Source organism: Salvelinus alpinus, chromosome 15 (assembly GCF_045679555.1).
Source record: "Salvelinus alpinus chromosome 15, SLU_Salpinus.1, whole genome shotgun sequence".
In the NCBI taxonomy this organism is placed as follows: Eukaryota; Metazoa; Chordata; class Actinopteri; order Salmoniformes; family Salmonidae; genus Salvelinus; species Salvelinus alpinus.
In genome coordinates this window covers 5,615,967-5,641,450 of record NC_092100.1, presented here as the reverse complement: position 1 = coordinate 5,641,450, position 25,484 = coordinate 5,615,967, and the positions used below count along the sequence as shown (strand labels likewise).

General features: G+C 45.3%; 1 protein-coding gene across 23 annotated transcripts in view; it reads left to right on the top strand.

The window, feature by feature from the left end:
• LOC139539409 (kinesin-like protein KIF1A) overlaps nt 1–2,736 on the top strand; it is a 242,293-nt gene extending 239,557 nt beyond the window's left edge. For all 23 annotated transcript variants that reach the window (XM_071342327.1, XM_071342325.1, XM_071342320.1 and 20 more), the window contains one exon: nt 1,454–2,736. In XM_071342327.1, the coding sequence (XP_071198428.1) occupies nt 1,454–1,496 (43 nt within the window). In that variant the 3' untranslated portion in view covers nt 1,497–2,736. The remainder of the gene's footprint in view (nt 1–1,453) is intronic.
• Nucleotides 2,737–25,484: the final 22,748 nt, after the last annotated feature.

The following is a 25,484-nucleotide window of genomic DNA, read 5'->3' as shown; positions in this document are numbered from 1 at the left end:
TCTGGATAAGAGAGTCTGCTAAATGACTCACTACTGTAGTGGCTTTGGACCAGAGAGTCTGCTAAATGACTCACTACTGTAGTGGCTCTGGATAAGAGAGTCTGCTAAATGACTCACTACTGTAGTGATAAGTCTGCTAAATGACTCACTATGACTCTCTGGATAAGAGAGCCTGCTAAATGACTCACTACTGTAAGTCTCTCTGGATCAGAGAGTCTGCTAAATGACTCACTACTGTAGTGGCTCTGGATCAGAGAGTCTGCTAAATGACTCACTACTGTAGTGGCTCTGGATCAGAGAGTCTGCTAAATGACTCCCTACTGTAGTGACTCTGGATCAGAGAGTCTGCTAAATGACTCACTACTGTAGTGGCTCTGGATAAGAGAGTCTGCTAAATGACTCACTACTGTAGTGATAAGTCTGCTAAATGACTCACTATGACTCTCTGGATAAGAGAGTCTGCTAAATGACTCACTACTGTAGTGGCTCTGGATAAGAGAGTCTGCTAAATGACTCACTACTGTAGTGATAAGTCTGCTAAATGACTCACTACTGTAGTGATAAGTCTGCTAAATGACTCACTATGACTCTCTGGATAAGAGAGTCTGCTAAATGACTCACTACTGTAGTGATAAGTCTGCTAAATGACTCACTACTGTAGTGATAAGTCTGCTAAATGACTCACTATGACTCTCTGGATAAGAGAGTCTGCTAAATGACTCACTACTATAGTGATAAGTCTGCTAATTGACTCACTATGACTCTCTGGATAAGAGAGTCTGCTAAATGACTCACTACTGTAGTGACTCTGGATAAGAGAGTCTGCTAAATGACTCACTATGACTCTCTGAATCAGAGAGTCTGCTAAATGACTCACTACTGTAGTGGCTCTGGATAAGAGAGTCTGCTAAATAACTCACTACTGTAGTGATAAGTCTGCTAAATGACTCACTATGACTCTCTGAATCAGAGAGTCTGCTAAATGACTCACTACTGTAGTGGCTCTGGATCAGAGAGTCTGCTAAATGACTCACTACTGTAGTGACTCTGGATCAGAGAGTCTGCTAAATGACTCACTACTGTAGTGGCTCTGGATCAGAGAGTCTGCTAAATGACTCACTACTGTAGTGGATCTGGATCAGAGAGTCTGCTAAATGACTCACTACTGTAGTGGCTCTGGATCAGAGAGTCTGCTAAATGACTCACTACTGTAGTGGCTCTGGATCAGAGAGTCTGCTAAATGACTCACTACTGTAGTGACTCAGGATCAGAGAGTCTGCTAAATGACTCACTACTGTAGTGGCTCAGGATCAGAGAGTCTGCTAAATGACTCACTACTGTAGTGACTCTGGATCAGAGAGTCTGCTAATTGACTCACATGTACAATGTAAACCTTTTGAGTCATTGTTTTAATGAATATATATATATATTCTCTCCCTCTTGTTTCTGTCAGATCCAAACTGTCCAGAAGAAGAGCTGGACAGATGAGGATGTGAAACAACACGTCTTATAGACAAGACAACAGAACACCAAAAGACTAACCTGTATATAGACCCCAGACCTATTACTCCTTTTCCTCCTGTGCTGACCCCTTAACCCCTCCTCCTCCTCCTCCTCCTCTTTCTGCACACGCCCAGTTAATCCCGAGCTGACCACCAGCGTATCTAAGGCCTTGAGGCCTCCGTCATCGTTGTGTGTCTGTCAGGCCTGTACCGCTGTCTGTCTGTCTGTGTTGGCCTTATTGTCTGGTTTAAACCCCTCTCCAAGGCTGAGGCGCAAATACCACCCTATTCTCTATATAGTGCATTGCTTTTGACCAGGGCCTATAAGGCTGGTCATTGCTACTGTAAGAAGGGCCTATAAGGCCGGTCATAGTTACTGTAAGAAGGGCCTATAGGGCTGGTCATAGCTACTGTAACAAGGGCCTATAAGGCTGGTCATAGCTACTGTAAGAAATGCCTATAAGGCTGGTCATAGTTACTGTAAGAAGGGCCTATAGGGCTGGTCATAGCTACTGTAACAAGGGCCTATAAGGCTGGTCATAGCTACTGTAAGAGGGGCCTATAAGACTGGTCATAGTAACTGTAAGAAGGGCCTATAGGGCTGGTTATAGCTACTGTAAGAAGGGCCTATAAGGCTGGTCATAGCTACTGTAAGAAGGGCCTATAGGGCTGGTCATAGCTACTGTAAGAAGGGCCTATAGGGCTGGTCATAGCTACTGTAAGAAGGGCCTATAAGGCTGGTCATAGCTACTGTTAGAAGGGCCTATAAGGCTGGTTATAGCTACTGTTAGAAGGGCCTATAGGGCTGGTCATAGCTACTGTAAGAAGGGCCTACAGGGCTCTGGTTAAAAGTAGTGCACTACATAGGGAATAGGGTGCAGGCTCTGGTCTAAAGTAGTGCACTAAGTAGGGAACAAGGTATCACTTGGGACTGAGCCCAAACCTCCTTACTTTATCAGAATGTTCCGAGCCGAGGGAACGGAGGAAGAGAGAGGGGGAGAGGGGTAGTTACCAGTTTCTTATTTTATAGACTTGCATTATGATGTACTGTATGGTAGTTGTCAGCAACACGTTGAGCTTATTAAATAACACATTTATTCCTTCAGGAAAGAAAAAAAAAAAGAGAATGTCTGCAGCGTTGAGCGTAAATCGCTTCATTTTAAAGTTGCCCTGAAAGTGGGCTTCTGTTCACATTACTAGTTAAATAAAAGGTTAAATTAAAAAAATAAAATGACTACATTATTGCACCTCAGCTTACCTTACAGAACAAAACAGAGAAGGAAGTACTACTGACTCCAGATATGTGGTATTGGTCGTATTGTCTATACAATGTTGAAACAAGCAGGTTAATATTCAAAGTAAACACATTTTCACCAAATTAGAGTTTCCTCAGTTCTGAAACAACAACAAAAAATAGGAGTGAAAAACGACAGTTGACAGTGTTTGGGTGTAGTACCTCTTCTGTCCCTTGTCTCTTTCCATACCATCTCAGCTCTGTTGGAAAGGACAGAATAGCTCCTTATGAATCCAGGACGCTATCTAATCTCCGTATTCCCCCTGATATGTTTTGAGACGTTAACACACACAGTCCCAAGTTAAATAAAGGTTAAATAAAAAATAAAAATTGCAATCTATTACCTATATAGTGCATTACTTTTGATTAGGGCCCCATAGTCTCTTTCGTAGTTGCTCTGGTCAAATGCAGTGCACTATACAGACAATCGTGTGCCAATTGGGATGCCTCCACAGCCTGGCGACGAGAGAAGGGTTGGCATCGATCAAATGTTCACGTGTTCACACTGGTTTTCTAGTTTTAAAAAACAAACACACGATGGTTCATCTCTGAAGCTACTCTCAGTCGACGGTCTACACTAGCTCTGACTACATCATTTATGAAAATCCTCCACATTTTAACCTTAATTAATATCTGAGTCAGATTTTTATTTTATTAAGTTTAAGTTATATTTATATATTTAACGACATTCTCATTTATTTATGCGTGTATTTATTTACAAAGACATTTATATTTCTAAAGTAGTTATAGTGCAGCTTCTGCACAAAGCATTTTTTATTATCAGTTCCTCTAACTTTTTGATAACATGACCTATGACCCCCCCCCCCCCCCCCCCCCCACTTACTCTGGATAGTGTATAGTGCTACCCCCCCCAATAACAACACTGATACAGGGCCAACTTCCCCCAATTACAGCACTGATACAGGGCCAGCTTCCCCTAATTACAACACTGATACAGGGCCAGCTTCCCCCAATAACAACACTGACACAGGGCCAGCTTCCCCCAATAACAACACTGATACAGGGCCAGCTTCCCCCAATTACAGCGCTGATACAGGGCCAGCTTCCCCTAATTACAACACTGATACAGGGCCAGCTTCCCCCAATAACAACACTGACACAGGGCCAGCTTCCCCCAATAACAACACTGACACAGGGCCAGCTTCCCCCAACAACAACACCGATACAGAGCCAGCTTCTACATTACTTGAATTTAACCATCATCATCACCTAGATAGATTTTTTAAAAGTTTTGTACCTGACCTGTAATCTCACTTTGCTCATGCCACAATATTTGATCAGCTAGAGAGATATGTGAATATATATGGTAAATTACAATAATCTAATAATAAATTCTAATTCAAACCCGAATATGAGAAACAGACAGAACGGTTCCTTTTTTTGCATTGTGAATAGAATAATGTCGATGAAAACAAGCTTGAACTTTGGGGATCAGATTATTGTTTTTAAACCCCGTTGTTTCTGAAGAAGGATTTGCAAGCGGAACATGATGTAGTGCCTCTGTTATACAGGATATCTGCAGGCACCAGCTGCTCTTCATGTCTCATTCTGCTGTATTGCTGTTCTCTCTGTACGTCTGCCCGTCATAGCATCATTGCTCTGTCCAAAATAGCACCCTATTCCCCCTCATATAAATTGCATTACTTTTGGACCAGAGCCCTATAAGAGCACTATGGGCCCTGATTTAAAAACTAGTGCACTACGTAGGGAATAGGGTGCCATTTTGGAATTTCTCCTTCATCAGGCTGTGTGTCCAGCTTATCATCATCTGGTCCTTTTGCCCAGTCGACTATTATACGTCGTGTCTGTTTGGAGATGAATAGGAGTGTATCAACTTGAATTGTATCAGTCACTTAAATCCAGTAACAATGAGCTGGTATATGTCCATTTCTAAACATATTATCTTTACGGTATAAAGATCATCAGAGGCCTGTACCAACGGGTCAGAGCCTGTACCAACGGGTCAGAGGCCTGTACCAACGGGTCAGAGGCCTGTACCAACGGGTCAGAGCCTGTACCAACGGGTCAGAGGCCTGTACCAACGGGTCAGAGGCCTGTACCAACGGGTCAGAGCCTGTACCAACGGGTCAGAGCCTGTACCAACGGGTCAGAGGCCTGTACCAACGGGTCAGAGGCCTGTACCAACGGGTCAGAGCCTGTACCAACGGGTCAGAGGCCTGTACCAACGGGTCAGAGGCCTGTACCAACGGGTCAGAGGCCTGTACCAACGGGCTAGAGGCCTGTACCAATGGGTCAGAGGCCTGTACCAACGGGCTAGAGGCCTGTACCAATGGGCTAGAGGCCTGTACCAACGGGTCAGAGGCCTGTACCAACGGGTCAGAGGCCTGTACCAACGGGCCAGAGGCCTGTACCAATGGGCTAGAGGCCTGTACCAACGGGTCAGAGGCCTGTACCAATGGGCTAGAGGCCTGTACCAACGGGTCAGAGGCCTGTACCAACGGGCCAGAGGCCTGTACCAATGGGCTAGAGCCTGTACCAATGGGTCAGAGGCCTGTACCAACGGGTCAGAGCCTGTACCAATGGGTCAGAGGCCTGTACCAATGGGTCAGAGGCCTGTACCAACGGGTCAGAGGCCTGTACCAACGGGTCAGAGGCCTGTACCAACGGGTCAGAGGCCTGTACCAATGGGTCAGAGGCCTGTACCAATGGGTCAGAGGCCTGTACCAACGGGTCAGAGGCCTGTACCAACGGGTCAGAGGCCTACCCTGTACTAATGGGTCTTGTTCGATTGATTCAATCAGGAAAAACCAAATAGTCACTGAAATCTCACATACAGTCCTGTAGAATGTAAATTATTATTATATCAAGCTTTTAATATTTGATTTGATTGCAGTGAGTGGTTGTATGTTTCTGGTTTGGGTTGTCTCTTTCCCAGTTTACAATATTAGGGCATTACACTTTATAGGACATTCTAGACCTTTACTCCAGAGGAGACATATTCACTTGGCCTGTCCTCTGTAGACATGACATCATGTAGACTGTGGGTGAATCCCAAATGGCTCTCTGATCCCTATATAGCACACTGCTCTTGACCAGAGTAGTTTGGCACTGTCTGTCACTCCTATTTCACTGTCTGTCACTCCTATTTCACTGTCTGTCACTCCTATCATCTACTGTACCATCACCATGACACTATCGTATCCCAACATCTACTGTACCATCACCATGACACTATCGTATCCTAACATCTACTGTACCATCACCCTGACACTATCGTATCCACAACATCTACTGTACCATCACCCTGACACTATCGTATCCTAACATCTACTGTACCATCACCCTGACACTATCGTATCCTAAAATCTACTGTACCATCACCATGACACTATCGTATCCACACCATCTACTGTACCATCACTCTGACACTATCGTATCCACACCATCTACTGTACCATCACCCTGACACTATCGTATCCCAACATCTACTGTACCATCACCATGACACTATCGTATCCTAACATCTACTGTACCATCACCATGACACTATCGTATCCTAACATCTACTGTACCATCACCCTGACACTATCGTATCCTAACATCTACTGTACCATCACCCTGACACTATCGTATCCTAACATCTACTGTACCATCACCCTGACACTATCGTATCCACACCATCTACTGTACCATCACCCTGATACTATCGTATCCTAACATCTACTGTACCATCACCCTGACACTATCGTATCCACACCATCTACTGTACCATCACCCTGATACTATCGTATCCTAACATCTACTGTACCATCACCCTGACACTATCGTATCCTAACATCTACTGTACCATCACCCTGACACTATCGTATCCTAACATCTACTGTACCATCACCCTGACACTATCGTATCCTAACATCTACTACACCATCACCATGACACTATCGTATCCTAACATCTATTGTACCATCACCCTGACACTATCGTATCCTAACATCTACTGTACCATCACCCTGACACTATCGTATCCACAACATCTACTACACCATCACCATGACACTATCGTATCCTAACATCTACTGTACCATCACCCTGACACTATCGTATCCACAACATCTACTACACCATCACCCTGACACTATCGTATCCTAACATCTACTGTACCATCACCCTGATACTATCGTATCCACAACATCTACTGTACCATCACCCTGATACTATCGTATCCACAACATCTACTGTACCATCACCCTGATACTATCGTATCCACAACATCTACTGTACCATCACCCTGATACTATCGTATCCACAACATCTACTGTACCATCACCCTGACACTATCGTATCCACAACATCTACTACACCATCACCCTGACACTATCGTATCCTAACATCTACTGTACCATCACCCTGATACTATCGTATCCACAACATCTACTGTACCATCACCCTGATACTATCGTATCCACAACATCTACTGTACCATCACCCTGATACTATCGTATCCACAACATCTACTGTACCATCACCCTGATACTATCGTATCCACAACATCTACTGTACCATCACCCTGATACTATCGTATCCACAACATCTACTGTACCATCACTCTGACACTATCGTATCCTAACATCTACTGTATCATCACCCTGATACTATCGTATCCTAACATCTACTGTACCATCACCCTGACACTATCGTATCCACAACATCTACTGTACCATCACCCTGATACTATCGTATCCACAACATCTACTGTACCATCACCCTGATACTATCGTATCCTAACATCTACTGTACCATCACCCTGACACTATCGTATCCACAACATCTACTGTACCATCACCCTGATACTATCGTATCCACAACATCTACTGTACCATCACCCTGATACTATCGTATCCACAACATCTACTGTACCATCACCCTGATACTATCGTATCCACAACATCTACTGTACCATCACCATGACACTATCGTATCCACAACATCTACTGTACCATCACCCTGATACTATCGTATCCACAACATCTACTGTACCATCACCCTGATACTATCGTATCCACAACATCTACTGTACCATCACCCTGACACTATCGTATCCTAACATCTACTGTACCATCACCCTGACACTATCGTATCCTAACATCTACTGTACCATCACCCTGACACTATCGTATCCACAACATCTACTGTACCATCACCCTGATACTATCGTATCCACAACATCTACTGTACCATCACCCTGATACTATCGTATCCTAACATCTACTGTACCATCACCCTGACACTATCGTATCCACAACATCTACTGTACCATCACCCTGATACTATCGTATCCACAACATCTACTGTACCATCACCCTGATACTATCGTATCCACAACATCTACTGTACCATCACCCTGATACTATCGTATCCACAACATCTACTGTACCATCACCCTGACACTATCGTATCCTAACATCTACTGTACCATCACCATGACACTATCGTATCCACAACATCTACTGTACCATCACCCTGATACTATCGTATCCACAACATCTACTGTACCATCACCATGACACTATCGTATCCCAACAGTCTTCACAAATCAGCTTGTAGATTTATAACCTTTTGTCTTAATTTATTGTGCTTTTATATGTGTAGTAACTGATGTTTTTTTCTTTAGCTCTGTCAAACTGCACCCATTAAAGCATTTTTCTATTTTATTTTTCTTCGAGTTATTTTGCATTGTATATAAACAAACATGATTGCTGTGAGCAGTGTATTATGCAGCTGTAACCTATTTAAACGCCATCTTAAATGGGTAGTAGAAAAATCAATGTCTCTATTTGAGTGTTGGAATTAAGCGTCAAAAAGAGTTTGTGTAAACTAAACTAAACACATTGTCAGATGTTAAATAAATGTGGAGATGATGCAACACTACCAAAATATACATGTCATGTTGTTTTTCTTTTAATCTTGTTTCACTGTATGCTGAAGTTTATAGGCCTACCCTGAGCCATGTGTACGATGGCGTCAGAGGGGAGGGCTGTTATCTTATTGGCTCTTAACCAATCATGCTATTTTGTTTAGTTTTTTCACGTTGGTCGTAACTTGTTTTGTACATAATGTTGCTGCTACCGTCTCTTATGACCGACAAGAGCTTCTGGACATCAGAACTGCGATTATTCACCTCAGATTAGACTAAGGAGGACGGGAGGGATATACTCCAGACACCAGGCCCAGATCCCTGTGATTCGCTGGAGAAGGAAACTGAGATTTTGCGGAAAAAGATCAGAGTGCCTTGTGAGGATCAGGCGACGAGTGGCTAATCTGCCTTTGCCTTCCGTCCTGCTAGCTAATTCAATCGCTGGGGAAAAAATGGGACGAACTGAAAGCACATACAGTGCCTTGCAAAACTATTCATCTCCCTTGGCGTTTTTCCCATTTTGTTGCATTACAATCTGTAATTTAAATGAATTTTTATTTGGATTTTATAGACATTCATGTTTTGATATTTGCACATCCTGACTTCTCCATTAATGCCTTATATATTGTTGGAATACTTCCTGTCATAAAGGATCTACGTGGATTACAACACCGTTAGATCCACGGGTGATTAGGGCTGTTACTGAAGCCCCACAAAGGGGCCTGGGGAAGTCCAAGTACCACCAACAAACCCAGTTGAGATCGTACCATAGACATAGACTAGGCCTAAATTGGTTGACACCAATCTACTAATCCAATAACCTCTATCAAAATATTCCTGCTGTTTCTGCTGTTTCTGTGGTTGGAATGGGATACTGCACATGTTGCTAGCCACAGACGTAACATACTTTACTATGGTACGTATTTCAGATCGATTTGGAAAATGTAATCTATTTATTTTCGTATTCCAGGTGAAAGCAAAGACGATTATTGCCCAGGACAGAGAGAATATTATTACCCAGGACAGAGAGAATATTATTACCCAGGCCAGAGAGAATATTACTACCCAGGACAGAGAGAATATTATTACCCAGGACAGAGAGAATATTATTACCCAGGCCAGAGAGAATATTACTACCCAAGACAGAGAGAATATTATTACCCAGGACAGAGAGAATATTATTACCCAAGACAGAGAGAATATTATTACCCAGGACAGAGAGAATATTATTACCCAGGACAGAGAGAATATTACTACCCAGGCCAGAGAGAATATTATTACCCAAGACAGAGAGAATATTATTACCCAAGACAGAGAGAATATTATTACCCAAGACAGAGAGAATATTACTACCCAAGACAGAGAGAATATTATTACCCAGGACAGAGAGAATATTATTACCCAAGACAGAGAGAATATTATTACCCAGGACAGAGATAATATTATTACCCAGGACAGAGAGAATATTATTACCCAGGACAGAGAGACTATTATTACCCAAGACAGAGAGAATATTATTACCCAGGCCAGAGAGACTATTATTACCCAAGACAGAGAGACTATTATTACCCAGGACAGAGATAATATTATTACCCAGGACAGAGAGATATTATTACCCAGGACAGAGAGAATATTACTACCCAAGACAGAGAGAATATTATTACCCAGGCCAGAGAGAATATTACTACCCAAGACAGAGAGAATATTATTACCCAGGCCAGAGAGAATGTGGTGAAAATGGTTGGAGGAAAAGCAGAGGACATCTTCACCTCTGGTTGGAATGAGGTAAGGAATGACAGCCTATACATAGGGTAATGTATATATATATACAGTGGGGAGAACAAGTATTTGATACACTGCCGATTTTGCAGGTTTTCCTACTTACAAAGCATGTAGAGGTCTGTAATTTTTATCATAGGTACACTTCAACTGTGAGAGACGGAATCTAAAACAAAAATCCAGAAAATTACATTGTATGATTTTTAAGTAATTCCTTTGCATTTTATTGCATGACATAAGTATTTGATACATCAGAAAAGCAGAACTTAATATTTGGTACAGAAACCTTTGTTTGCAATTACAGAGATCATACATTTCCTGTAGTTCTTGACCAGGTTTGCACACACTGCAGCAGGGATTTTGGCCCACTCCTCCATACAGACCTTCTCCAGATCCTTCAGGTTTTGGGGCTGTCGCTGGGCAATACGGAATTTCAGCTCCCTCCAAAAATTTTCTATTGGGTTCAGGTCTGGAGACTGGCTAGACCACTCCAGGACCTTGAGATGCTTCTTACGGAGCCACTCCTTAGTTGCCCTGGCTGTGTGTTTCGGGTCGTTGTCATGCTGGAAGACCCAGCCACGACCCATCTTCAATGCTCTTACTGAGGGAAGGAGGTTGTTGGCCAAGATCTCACGATACATGGCCCCATCCATCCTCCTCTCAATACGGTGCAGTCGTCCTGTCCCCTTTGCAGAAAAGCATCCCCAAAGAATGATGTTTCCACCTCCATGCTTCACGGTTGGGATGGGTTCTTGGGGTTGTACTCATCCTTCTTCTTCCTCCAAACACAGCGAGTGGAGTTTAGACCAAAAAGTTATATTTTTGTCTCATCAGACCACATGACCTTCTCCCATTCCTCCTCTGGATCATCCAGATGGTCATTGGCAAACTTCAGACGGGCTTGGACATGCGCTGGCTTGAGCAGGGGGACCTTGCGTGCGCTGCAGGATTTTAATCCATGACGGCGTAGTGTGTTACTAATGGTTTTCTTTGAGACTGTGGTCCCAGCTCTCTTCAGGTCATTGACCAGGTCCTGCCGTGTAGTTCTGGGCTGATCCCTCACCTTCCTCATGATCATTGATGCCCCACGAGGTGATATCTTGCATGGAGCCCCAGTCCGAGGGTGATTGACCGTCATCTTGAACTTCTTCCATTTTCTAATAATTGCGCCAACAGTTGTTGCCTTCTCACCAAGCTGCTTGCCTATTGTCCTGTAGCTCGTCCCAGCCTTGTGCAGGTCTACAATTTTATCCCTGATGTCCTTACACAGCTCTCTGGTCTTGGCCATTGTGGAGAGGTTGGAGTCTGTTTGATTGAGCGTGTGGACAGGTGTCTTTTATACAGGTAACGAGTTCAAACAGGTGCAGTTAATACAGGTAATGAGTGGAGAACAGGAGGGCTTCTTAAAGAAAAACTAACAGGTCTGTGAGAGCCGGAATTCTTACTGGTTGGTAGGTGATCAAATACTTATGTCATGCAATAAAATGCAAATTAATTACTTAAAAATCATACAATGTGATTTTCTGGATTTTTGTTTTAGATTCCGTCTCTCACAGTTGAAGTTTACCTATGATAAAAATTACAGACCTCTACATGCTTTGTAAGTAGGAAAACCTGCAAAATCGGCAGTGTATCAAATACTTGTTCTCCCCACTGTATATATGTTAATGAATACATAGGGTAATGTATACATATATGTTAATGAATACATAGGGTAATGTATACATAGGTGATTGTACGCATAGGATAATGTATACATAGGTTACTGTATATATAGATTACTGTATATATAGGTTAATGTATACATAGGATAATAATGTATACATAGGTTCATATATAGGATAATAATGTATACATAGGTTCATATATATGTTAATAATGTATACATAGGTTACTGTATATATATGTTAATGTATATATAGGATAATAATGTATACATTGGTTCATATATATGTTAATGTATACATAGGTTACTGTATATATAGGTTAATGTATACGTAGGATAATAATGTATACATAGGTTCATATATATGTTAATAATGTATACATAGGTTTCTGTATATACAGGTTAATGTATATATAGGATAATAATGTATACATAGGTTCATATATATGTTAATAATGTATACATAGGTTACTGTATATACGGTAATGTATATATATAGGTTAATGTATACATAGGATAATAATGTATACATAGGTTCATATATATGTTAATAATGTATACATAGGTTACTGTATATATGGTAATGTATATATAGGTTAATTTATACATATGTTAATTTATACATAGGATAATAATGTATACATCGGTTACTGTATATATGTTAATAATGTATACATAGGTTACTGTATATACGGTAATGTATACATAGGATAATAATGTATACATAGGTTTATGTGTACATACACTACCGTTCCAAAGTTTTAGAACACCTACTCATTCAAGGGTTTTTCATTATTTTTACTATTTTCTACATTGTAGAATAATAGTGAAGACATCACAACTATGAAATAACATGTCGTAACCAAAAAAGTGTTAAACAAAGATATATTTTAGATTCTTCAAAGTAGTCACCCTTTGCTTTTGATTACAGCTTTGTACACTCTTGCCATTATCTTAACCAGCTTCAGGTAGTCACCTGGAATGCATTACAATTAACAGGTGTGCCTTCTTAAAAGTACATTTTTTGAATTTCTTTCCTTCTTAATGTGTTTGAGCCAATCAGTTGTGTTGTGACAAAGTAGGGGGGGGTATAGAGAAGATAGCCCTATTTGGTAAAAGACGAAGTCCATATTATGGCAAGAACTGCTAAAATAAGCAAAGAGAAACGACAGTCCATCATTACTTTAAGACATGTAGGTCAGTCAATACGGAAAATTTCAAGAACTTTTAAAGTTTCTTCAAGTGCAGTCGCAAAAACCATCAAGCGCTATGATGAAACTGGCTCTCATGAGGACCGCCACAGGAAAGGAAAGACCCAGAGTTACATCTGTTGCAGAGGATAAGTTCATTAGAGTTACCAGACTCAGGAATTGCAGCCCAAATAAATGCTTCACAGTGTTCAAGTAACAGACACATCTCAACATCAACTGTTCAGAGGAGACCGTGTGAATCAGGCCTTCATGGTCGAATTGCTGCAAAGAAACCACGACTAAAGGACACCAATAAGAAGAAGAGACTTGCTTGGACCAAGAAACACGAGTAATGGACATTAGAGCGGTGGAAATTTGTCCTTTGGTCTGGAGTCCAAAATTGAGATTTTTGGTTACAACCACCGTGCCTTTGTGAGACGCGGTGTGTGTGAACGGATGATCTCTGCATGTGTATTTCCCACCGTAAAGCATGGAGGAGGTCTTATGGTGGGGGGGTGTGCTTTGCTGGTGACACAGTCTGTGGTTTATTTAGAATTCAAGACACACTTAACCAGCACCCTTTGCCTTTAGAATTCAAGACACACTTCAAATAGCCACCCTTTGCCTTGATGACAGCTTTGCACACTCTTGGCATTCTCTCAACCAGCTTCACCTGGAATGCTTTTTCAACAGTCTTGAAGGAGTTCCCACATATGCTGAGCACTTGTTGGCTGCTTTTCCTTCACTCTGCAGTCCGACTCATCCCAGACCATCTCAATTTGGTGGAGGTCGGGGATTGTGGAGGCCAGGTAATCTGATGCAGCACTCCATCATTCTTCTTCTTGGTAAAATAGCCCTTACACAGCCTGGATGTGTGTTGGGTCATTGTCCTGTTGAAAAACAAATGATAGTCCCACTAAGCCCAAACCAGATGGGATGGCATATCGCTGCAGAACGCTGTGGTAGCATGCTAGTTAAGTGTGCCTTGAATTCTAAATAAATCACAAACAGTGTCACCAGAAAAGCACCCCCAAGCCATAACACCTCCTCCTCCATGCTTCACGGTGGGAACCACACATGCGTAGATTATCCGTTCAACTTCTCACACTGGAGGAAGCAAAAGAGAAGGGAAGGGGGGATGAAGAGAAGAGAAGGGATGATGGGACGAGAAGGGATGGGGGATGAAGTGAAGGAAGGGATGGGAGGGGAGGAAGAGAGGAGAAGTGGTCATTCAGACATCAGTCCAATCAGACAACCACCGCTACATTATACACCTCCTCTGATCCTGCAGGGGGAAGGGACTTCAGGGGGAGGTGTATATGGTATGCATCCAGCATCATATGATAGGGAGCCCTGTCTGCTCCCAGGCTGTAGGTGTAGTCTCCTACGATGGGGTGGCCTACCGCCTCACAGTGGACCCTCAGCTGGTGGGTACGACCTGTGTGAGGCTGCAACAGCACTTTGGTGACAAGGTCTCCATTATAAGAACTGTACTTCAACACTGTGAACCGGGTCTGACAGGGCTTGGGGTTCTCAAAACCATCTGTTCCTTGGATACACATCAAGTGTGTTCTTCCCTCTGTGGGGTTTTTACCGACAGAGAAATCTACAGTCATCTTCTCTTCCTCTACCCAGCCTCACACCAGCACTAGGTAGGCCTTGGTAGCTATGGAGTGTTTAAAGCAGTGGTAGGTAGGCATTGGTAGCTCTGCAGTTTTTAAAACAGTGGTAGGTAGGCCTTGGTAGCGCTGCGGTCTTTAAAGCGGTGGTAGGTAGGCCTTGGTAGCGCTGCGGTCTTTAAAGCAGTGGTAGGTAGACATTGGTAGCTCTGCAGTCTTTAAAACAGTGGTAGGTAGGCCTTGGTAGCGCTGCGGTCTTTAAAGCAGTGGTAGGTAGGCCTTGGTAGCTCTGCAGTCTTTAAAGCAGTGGTAGGTAGGCCTTGGTAGCTCTGCAGTCTTTAAAGCAGTGGTAGGTAGGCCTTGATAGCTCTGCGGTCTTTAAAGCAGTGGTAGGTAGGCCTTGGTAGCTCTGCAGTCTTTAAAGCAGTGGTAGGTAGGCCTTGGTAGCTCTGCAGTCTTTAAAGCAGTGGTAGGTAGGCCTTGGTAGCGCTGCAGTCTTTAAAGCATTTGTAGGTAGGCCTTGATAGCTCTGCGGTCTTTAAAGAAGTGGTAGGCCCAACCAACAGCAGCCTTGTTCAGAACCACGCACAGAACCCCACTGGTGGAGTAGTCTGGCTGGTGATAGAACCTGAATCCATAGTATGTCCCGAGGTCGGCCAGCTCAGGGAAGCGGAGACCCAACTGTTTCTGGACCGTGTGTTTCTCATACTACATCTTGCTGTTGATGCGGATGTCCCAGTGCTTATCCGCTATGATGTAGTCACAGCTCTGAAACAGAACCTTCAGACTGTCAACACTGGCAGGTTCCACACCGTTGGCCGATTCCAAACCCTTGGTCGTTTCCATCGGTTCCATACTTGTTGGTTCCACACTGCCAGGTTCCATACCGCCGCCTGGTTCCACACTGGTCGGTTCCCTCAGACTGTCCACACTGCCTTGTTCCACACCGGCAGGTTCCACGCTGGTCGGTTCCCTCAGAATGTCCACACTGCCTTGTTCCACACCGGCAGGTTCCACGCTGGTCGGTTCCCTCAGACTGTCCACACTGCCTTGTTCCACACCGGCAGGTTCCATACTGGTCGGTTCCCTCAGACTGTCCACACTGCCTTGTTCCACACCGGCAGGTTCCATACTGGTCGGCTCCCTCAGACTGTCCACACTGCCTTGTTCCACACCGGCAGGTTCCATACTGGTCGGTTCCCTCAGACTGTCCACACTGCCTTGTTCCACACCGGCAGGTTCCATACTGGTCGGTTCCCTCAGACTGTCCACACTGCCTTGTTCCACACCGGCAGGTTCCATACTGGTCGGTTCCCTCAGACTGTCCACACTGCCTTGTTCCACACCGGCAGGTTCCATGCTGGTCGGTTCCCTCAGACTGTCCACACTGCCTTGTTCCACACCGGCAGGTTCCACGCTCGTCGGTTCCCTCAGACTGTCCACACTGCCTTGTTCCACACCGGCAGGTTCCACACTGGTCGGTTCCCTCAGACTGTCCACACTGCCTTGTTCCACACCGGCAGGTTCCATACTGGTCGGTTCCCTCAGATTGTCCACACTGCCTTGTTCCACACCGGCAGGTTCCACACTGGTCGGTTCCCTCAGACTGTCCACACTGCCTTGTTCCACACCGGCAGGTTCCACACTGGTCGGTTCCCTCAGACTGTCCACACTGCCTTGTTCCACACCGGCAGGTTCCATACTGGTCGGTTCCCTCAGACTGTCCACACTGCCTTGTTCCACAACGGCAGGTTCCATACTGGTCGGTTCCATACTGTTGGTCTGCTCAGTTCAGCTCAGCCCAGCCTGACCTGCTGCTGTTATTAAGTCTGTCATACCACTTATTAATTCCCCTTGCTTCTCTCCTGTAGATCCACATGTAACTGTATCTGTGTCTGTATCTGTGACTGTATCTGTAACTTCAATCACCATAGACTGCTGTAGTAGAGAGAGGTTACATCCCTCTCAGTCCAATCACCAGACTGTTATAGTAGAGAGAGAGGTTACATCCCTCTCAGTCCATCACCAGACTGTTATAGTAGAGAGAGAGAGGTTACATCCCTCTCAGTCCAATCACCAGACTGTTATAGTAGAGAGAGAGGTTACATCCCTCTCAGTCCAATCACCAGACTGTTATAGTAGAGAGAGAGGTTACATACCTCTCAGTCCAATCACCAGACTGTTATAGTAGAGAGAGAGAGAGGTTACATCCCTCTCAGTCCAATCACCAGACTGTTATAGTAGAGAGAGAGGTTACATCCCTCTCAGTCCAATCACCAGACTGTTATAGTAGAGAGAGAGGTTACATACCTCTCAGTCCAATCACCAGACTGTTATAGTAGAGAGAGAGAGGTTACATCCCTCTCAGTCCAATCACCAGACTGTTATAGTAGAGAGAGAGGTTACATCCCTCTCAGTCCAATCACCAGACTGTTATAGTAGAGAGAGAGAGAGGTTACATCCCTCTCAGTCCATCACCAGACTGTTATAGTAGAGAGAGAGAGAGGTTACATCCCTCTCAGTCCAATCACCAGACTGTTATAGTAGAGAGAGAGAGAGGTTACATCCCTCTCAGTCCAATCACCAGACTGTTATAGTAGAGAGAGAGAGAGGTTACATCCCTCTCAGTCCAATCACCAGACTTTTATAGTAGAGAGAGAGAGAGGTTACATCCCTCTCAGTCCATCACCAGACTGTTATAGTAGAGAGAGAGAGAGGTTACATCCCTCTCAGTCCAATCACCAGACTGTTATAGTAGAGAGAGAGAGAGGTTACATCCCTCTCAGTCCAATCACCAGACTGTTATAGTAGAGAGAGAGGTTACATCCCTCTCAGTCCAATCACCAGACTGTTATAGTAGAGAGAGAGGTTACATCCCTCTCAATCCAATCACCAGACTGTTATAGTAGAGAGAGAGAGAGGTTACATCCCTCTCAGTCCAATCACCAGACTGTTATAGTAGAGAGAGAGAGAGGTTACATCCCTCTCAGTCCAATCACCAGACTGTTATAGTAGAGGGAGAGAGGTTACATCCCTCTCAGTCCAATCACCAGACTGTTATAGTAGAGAGAGAGAGGTTACATCCCTCTCAGTCCAATCACCAGACTGTTATAGTAGAGAGAGAGGTTACATCCCTCTCAGTCCAATCACCAGACTGTTATAGTAGAGAGAGAGGTTACATCCCTCTCAGTCCAATCACCAGACTGTTATAGTAGAGAGAAAGGTTACATCCCTCTCAGTCCAATCACCAGACTGTTATAGTAGAGAGAGAGGTTACATCCCTCTCAGTCCAATCACCAGACTGTTATAGTAGAGAGAGAGGTTACATCCCTCTCAGTCCAATCACCAGACTGTTATAGTAGAGAGAGAGAGGTTACATCCCTCTCAGTCCAATCACCAGACTGTTATAGTAGAGAGAGAGAGAGGTTACATCCCTCTCAGTCCAATCACCAGACTGTTATAGTAGAGAGAGAGGTTACATCCCTCTCAGTCCAATCACCAGACTGTTATAGCAGAGAGAGAGAGGTTACATCCCTCGCAGTCCAATCACCAGACTGTTATACCTGCCGGTGTCTTATTTTCCTCAATTAAGTTTGAAAAATAGGATGATTGAGCAGCAGTGAGGGCTCTGTCCTGTCTTTCCAAGCTAGTCGGAAGACTTCCAGTTTGGTGTGGCGCCATTTCCATTCCAATGTTCTGGAAGCTTGCTTCAGGGCTCGGGTATTTTCTGTATACCAGGGAGCTAGTTTCTTATGACAAATGATTTGTGTTTTTAGGGGTGCAACTGCATCTAGGGTATTACGCAAGGTTAAATTTAGTCCCTCATTTAGGTGGTAAAACAATGTTTGTACTCTGACGTCCTTGGGTAGGTGGAGGTAGTCTTGTAGGGCATCTAGGAATCTTTGGGTTGTCCGAGAATTTACAGCACAGCTTTTGATGATCCTTGGTTGGCGTCTGAGCAGATTATTTGTTGCGATTGCAAACGTAATAAAATAGTGGTCCGATAGTCCAGGATTATGAGGAAAAACATTAAGATCTACAACATTTATTCCACGGGACAAAACTAGGTCCAGAGTATGACTGTGGCAGTGAGTAGGTCCAGAGACATGTTGGACAAAACCCACTGAGTCGATGATGGCTCCGAAAGCCTTTTGGAGTGGGTCTGTGGACTTTTCCATGTGAATATTAAAGTCACCAAAAATGTGAATATTATCTGTCATGACAACAAGATCCGATAGGAATTCAGGGAACTCAGTGAAGAACGCTGTATATGGCCCAGGAGGCCTGTAAACAGTAGCTATAAAAAGTGATTGAGTAGGCTGCATAGATTTCATTACTAGAAGCTCAAATAGACGAAAACGCAGTCGTTTTTTTTGTCAATTGAAATTTGCTATTGTAAATGTTAGCAACACTTTCGCCTTTGAGAGATGCGCGAGGGGATATGGTTACTAGTGTAACCAGGAGGTGAGGCCTCATTTAACACAGTAAATGCATCAGGCTTAAGCCATGTTTCAGTCAGGCCAATCACATCAAGATTATGATCAGTGATTAGTTCCTTGACTATAACTGCCTTGGAAGTGAGGGACCTAACATTAAGTAGCCCTATTTTGAGATGTGAGATATCACAATCTCTTTCAATAATGACAGGATTGGAGGAGGTCTTTATTCCAGTGAGATTGCGAAGGCGAACACCACCATGTTTAGTTTTGCCAAACTAGATCGAGGCACAGACACGGTCTCAATGGGGATAGCTGAGCTGACTACACTGACTGTGCTAGTGGCAGACTCCACTAAACTGGCAGGCTGGCTAACAGCCTGCTGCCTGGCCTGCACCCTATTTCATTGTGGAGCTAGAGGAGTTAGAGCCCTGTCTATGTTGGTAGATAAGATGAGAGCACCCCTCCAGCTAGGATGGAGTCCGTCACTCCTTAGCAGGCCAGGCTTGGTCCTGTTTGTGGGTGACTCCCAGAAAGAGGGCCAATTATCTACAAATTCTATCTTTTGGGAGGGGCAGAAAACAGTTTTCAACCAGCGATTGAGTTGTGAGACTCTGCTGTAGAGCTCATCACTCCCCCTAACTAGGAGGGGGCCAGAGATAATTACTCGATGCCGACACATCTTTCTAGCTGATTTACACGCTGAAGCTATGTTGCTCTTGGTGACCTCTGACTGTTTCATCCTTACATCGTTGGTGCCGACGTGGATAACAATGTCCCTATTCTCTCTACACTCGCCAGTTTTAGCTTTAGCCAGCACCATCTTCAGCTGTAACGTCGGTAGCCCTGCCCCCTGGTAAACAGTGTATGATCGCTGGATGATTCATTTTAAGTCTAATACTACGGGTAATGGAGTCGCCAATGACTAGGGTTTTCACTTTGTCCGAGCTAATGGTGGGAGGCTTCGGCGTCTCAGACCCCGTAACGGGAGGAGGAGAGACCAGAGAAGGCTCGACCTCTGACTCCGATCCGTTGCTTAATGGGGAAAACCGGTTGAAAGTTTCTGTCGGCTGAATGAGAGATAGTAGGAATGCACCGGTGGAGCATTCCTACAGCATTTCCTTCCAGAAGCCATGAGAAAGTTGTCCCGGCTGCGGGGACTGTGCGGGGGGATTTATACTAACGTTACTATCTGTACTTACTGGTGGCACAGACGCTGTTTCATCCTTTCCTACACTGAAATGACCCTTGCCTAACGATTGCGTCTGAAGCTGGGCGTGCAGCACAGCAATCCCTGTATATAGCCATGTCATTACCTCGTACCCCTGCACATTCTCTCAGTACTGGTACTCCCTGTATATAGCCATGTCATTACCTCGTACCCCTGCACATTCTCTCAGTACTGGTACTCCCTGTATATAGCCTTGTTATTACCTCGTACCCCTGCACATTCTCTCAGTACCGGTACTTCCTGTATATAGCCATGTTATTACCTCGTACCCCTGCACAGTCTCTCAGTACTGGTACTTCCTGTATATAGCCATGTCATTACCTCGTACCCCTGCACATTCTCTCAGTACCGGTACTCCCTGTATATGGCCATGTTATTAATATTTTATTGTTCTTCCACCTCATGGCTTGGTTTTTGCTCTGACATGCACAGTCAACTGTGGGACCTTATCTAGACAGGTGTGTGCCTTTCCGGATCATGTCCAATCAATTGAATTTACCACAGGTGGACTCCAAGACTCCAAAGTTGTAGAAATATCTCAAGGATTGTCAATGGAAACAGGAATGCACCTGAGCTCAATTTCAGCGTACCGGGCAGAGCCAGAATGAGACCCGGCACAGCTAGAGAAAGAGATCCTACCATCGTCCAGCCATCAGCCAGGTGCGGCTGATCTCTCAGCGCTGAGGGAGCTGTCTTCCTCTGGGCCCTTCACAGTCGCAGCCTCCATCTCCCGACACCCAGGGGACCGGACCAGCGCACCATGCTGCATTCACCTCGACTGTCTACGCTACCAGGTGGTAGAGGTACGGCTGGCGGGCGACACCCGGGCCCTGAACAGTCTACGCTACCTGGTGGTAGAGGTACGGCTGGCGGGCGACACCCGGGCCCTGAACAGTCTACGCTACCTGGTGGTAGAGGTACGGCTGGCGGGCGACACCCGGGCCCTGAACAGTCTACGCTACCTGGTGGTAGAGGTATGGCTGGCGGGCCTCACCCGGGCCCTGAACAGTCTACGCTACCTGGTGGTAGAGGTACGGCTGGCGGGCGACACCCGGGCCCTGAACAGTCTACGCTACCTGGTGGTAGAGGTACGGCTGGCGGGCGACACCCGGGCCCTGAACAGTCTACGCTACCTGGTGGTAGAGGTACGGCTGGCGGGCGACACCCGGGCCCTGAACAGTCTACGCTACCTGGGGGTAGAGGTACGGCTGGCGGGCGACACCCGGGCACTGAACAGTCTACGCTACCTGGTGGTAGAGGTACGGCTGGCGGGCGACACCCGGGCCCTGAACAGTCTACGCTACCTGGTGGTAGAGGTACGGCTGGCGGGCGACACCCGGGCCCTGAACAGTCTACGCTACCTGGTGGTAGAGGTACGGCTGGCGGGCGACACCCGGGCCCTGAACAGTCTACGCTACCTGGTGGTAGAGGTACGGCTGGCGGGCGACACCCGGGCCCTGAACAGTCTACGCTACCTGGTGGTGGAGGTACGGCTGGCGGGCGACACCCGGGCCCTGAACAGTCTACGCTACCAGGTGGTAGAGATGCGGCTGGCGGGCGACACCCGGGCCCTGAACAGTCTACGCTACCTGGTGGTAGAGGTACGGCTGGCGGGCGACACCCGGGCCCTGAACAGTCTACGCTACCTGGTGGTAGAGGTACTGCTGGCGGGCGACACCCGGGCCCTGAACAGTCTACGCTACCTGGTGGTAGAGGTACGGCTGGCGGGCGACACCCGGGCCCTGAACAGAGCCACACCGAACCCACGAGGCAGAGCCACACCTGCCCACGAGGCAGAGCCACACCTGCCCACGAGGCAGAGCCACACCCGCCCACGAGGCAGAATCACACCTGCCCACGAGGCTGCCGCTACAGGCCACGCCCGGGCCCTGAACACAGCCACGCCCGCCCACGAGGCAGAGCCACACCTGCGCACGAGGCAGAACCACACCTGCCCACGAGGCAGAGCCACACCTGCCCACGAGGCAGAGCCACACCTGCGCACGAGGCAGAATCACACCTGCCCACGAGGCTGCCGCTACAGGCCACGCCCGGGCCCTGAACACAGCCACACCCGCCCATGAGGCAGAACCACAACCGCCCACGAGGCAGAACCACACCTGCCCACGAGGCAGAACCACACCTGCCCACTAGGCTGCCGCTACAGGCCATGCCCGGGAACTGCAGTGGCTGGGCGACCAGGTAGGAGGCAAGATAACCATCATATCCAATCTCTGGTATGCTATCCACCAAATCCACAAGTGTGTTAGGCTTGCCTTTAACCTTGAGACATGCCTGAGACACAGAGAGGTTGTGAATTTAGTGGTACTCAGCAGCGTTAAGAGCACTGTAGTGAGAACATTTGAGGAATCCATGGTACTGACCAACGGTCTTCATGTCTTCTTTGTCACTGCACACGTTGGTGCCTAAGCTCGCATGAATTCGATGCTCTGTTTATCATCTGACTGTAAGGCCGATATCAGGTGGCGTCTGCCTGCTTGCTCGTCTTAATAACCGTTTTCTTTAAATAGAGGCTTGCGTAACAGAGTCGTGAAAGGTGGAGTTCCATTACGGAGGGGTCACTGGCTGGTGTTACGTCATAACTGGTGTCCATGTTCTTGTTGTCCAGTAGTATTCCATGGACACTGCCTGGAATCCCCATCTTCTTTCTCTTGATCTCTCTCTTTCTGTCTTTCTTTCTTTCTATCTTTCTCTCTCTCTCTCTCGCTCTCTCTCTCTGTCTCTCTCTCTCTCGCTCTCTCTCTCGCTCTCTCTCTCTCGCTCTCTCTCACTCTCTCGCTCTCTCTGTCTCTCTCACTCTCTCTCTCTCTCTCTCTCGCTCTCTCGCTCACTCTCTCTCTCGCTCTCTCTCTCTCTCGCTCTCTCGCTCTCTCTCGCTCACTCTCTCTCGCTCTCTCTCTCTCTCGCTCACTCTCTCTCTCGCTCTCTCGCTCACTCTCTCTCTCGCTCACTCTCTCTCTCGCTCACTCTCTGTCGCTCTCTCTCTCGCTCACTCTCTCGCTCACTCTCTCTCTCTCTCTCTCGCTCACTCTCTCTCTATTTCTGTCTCCCCCCGCTCTCGCTCTCTCCCACCCTCCCTAACTCCTTCCCTCCTCAAATATTAGTTTCTTGACAGTAGTGTATAACTCAACATCCTCGTAGGTTCTAATTCAGCTGTTTCTCACATTAACTCAAACCGGTCTGTCTCAACCTCACCGACCTCTTGATCTCATTTAAATACAGCTGCTCCAAGTTAACGAACACATTCAGAGTTCCTTGTTATCGTCAAGAAGAGCGATAACATTAGTTCTGAGTTGGTGGTCTCTCCCAGAGGGAGTCTGTCTTGTTCTGATTTACTGTGTTTGATGATAACGTGAGATCAAAAAAAAAGGCAGTGAAGAGGTTTAAATAACAAATAAACATTCTCTCAGATGATTAAAGAGAGATGTCATATATTAATCTGATTGTACTCGTATTATACTGTAAAGTAGTGTAATCTATGTTTTAGGTATGATAGATGTTCAGCACGAGGTGTGTTGTTCAGACAAATGATCACTGGGATTATGTTGTTGCTGTGATGTCAGGATGAATTGCATTGTGTTACTTGGCCCCAGTCTCAGTGCGTCATCAGCAGTTTGGAAAAACATCAGCTTCTACAACAGCAGCAAGTACATGTTTTAATTCAATAAGTAACAGTTGGTTTTGTCTTGTAGGACAGTTGATTCAATAAGTACCTGTTGGTTTTGTCTTGTAGGACAGTTGATTCAATAAGTACCTGTTGGTTTTGTCTTGCAGGGCAGTTGATTCAATAAGTACCTGTTGGTTTTATCTTGTAGGACAGTTGATTCAATAAGTACCTGTTGGTTTTGTCTTGCAGGGCAGTTGATTCAATAAGTACCTGTTGGTTTTATCTTGTAGGACAGTTGATTCAATAAGTACCTGTTGGTTTTATCTTGTAGGACAGTTGATTCAATAAGTACCTGTTGGTTTTGTCTTGTAGGGCAGTTGATTCAATAAGTGCCTGTTGGTTTTATCTTGTAGGACAGTTGATTCAATAAGTACCTGTTGGTTTTGTCTTGTAGGGCAGTTGATTCAATAAGTACCTGTTGGTTTTATCTTGTAGGACAGTTGATTCAATAAGTACCTGTTGGTTTTGTCTTGCAGGGCAGTTGATTCAATAAGTACCTGTTGGTTTTGTCTTGTAGGGCAGTTGATTCAATAAGTACCTGTTGGTTTTATCTTGTAGGACAGTTGATTCAATAAGTACCTGTTGGTTTTGTCTTGTAGGGCAGTTGATTCAATAAGTACCTGTTGGTTTTATCTTGTAGGACAGTTGATTCAATAAGTACCTGTTGGTTTTGTCTTGCAGGGCAGTTGATTCAATAAGTACCTGTTGGTTTTATCTTGTAGGACAGTTGATTCAATAAGTACCTGTTGGTTTTGTCTTGTAGGGCAGTTGATTCAATAAGTACCTGTTGGTTTTATCTTGTAGGACAGTTGATTCAATAAGTACCTGTTGGTTTTGTCTTGCAGGGCAGTTGATTCAATAAGTACCTGTTGGTTTTATCTTGTAGGACAGTTGATTCAATAAGTACCTGTTGGTTTTATCTTGTAGGACAGTTGATTCAATAAGTACCTGTTGGTTTTGTCTTGTAGGGCAGTTGATTCAATAAGTGCCTGTTGGTTTTATCTTGTAGGACAGTTGATTCAATAAGTACCTGTTGGTTTTGTCTTGTAGGGCAGTTGATTCAATAAGTACCTGTTGGTTTTATCTTGTAGGACAGTTGATTCAATAAGTACCTGTTGGTTTTGTCTTGCAGGGCAGTTGATTCAATAAGTACCTGTTGGTTTTGTCTTGTAGGGCAGTTGAT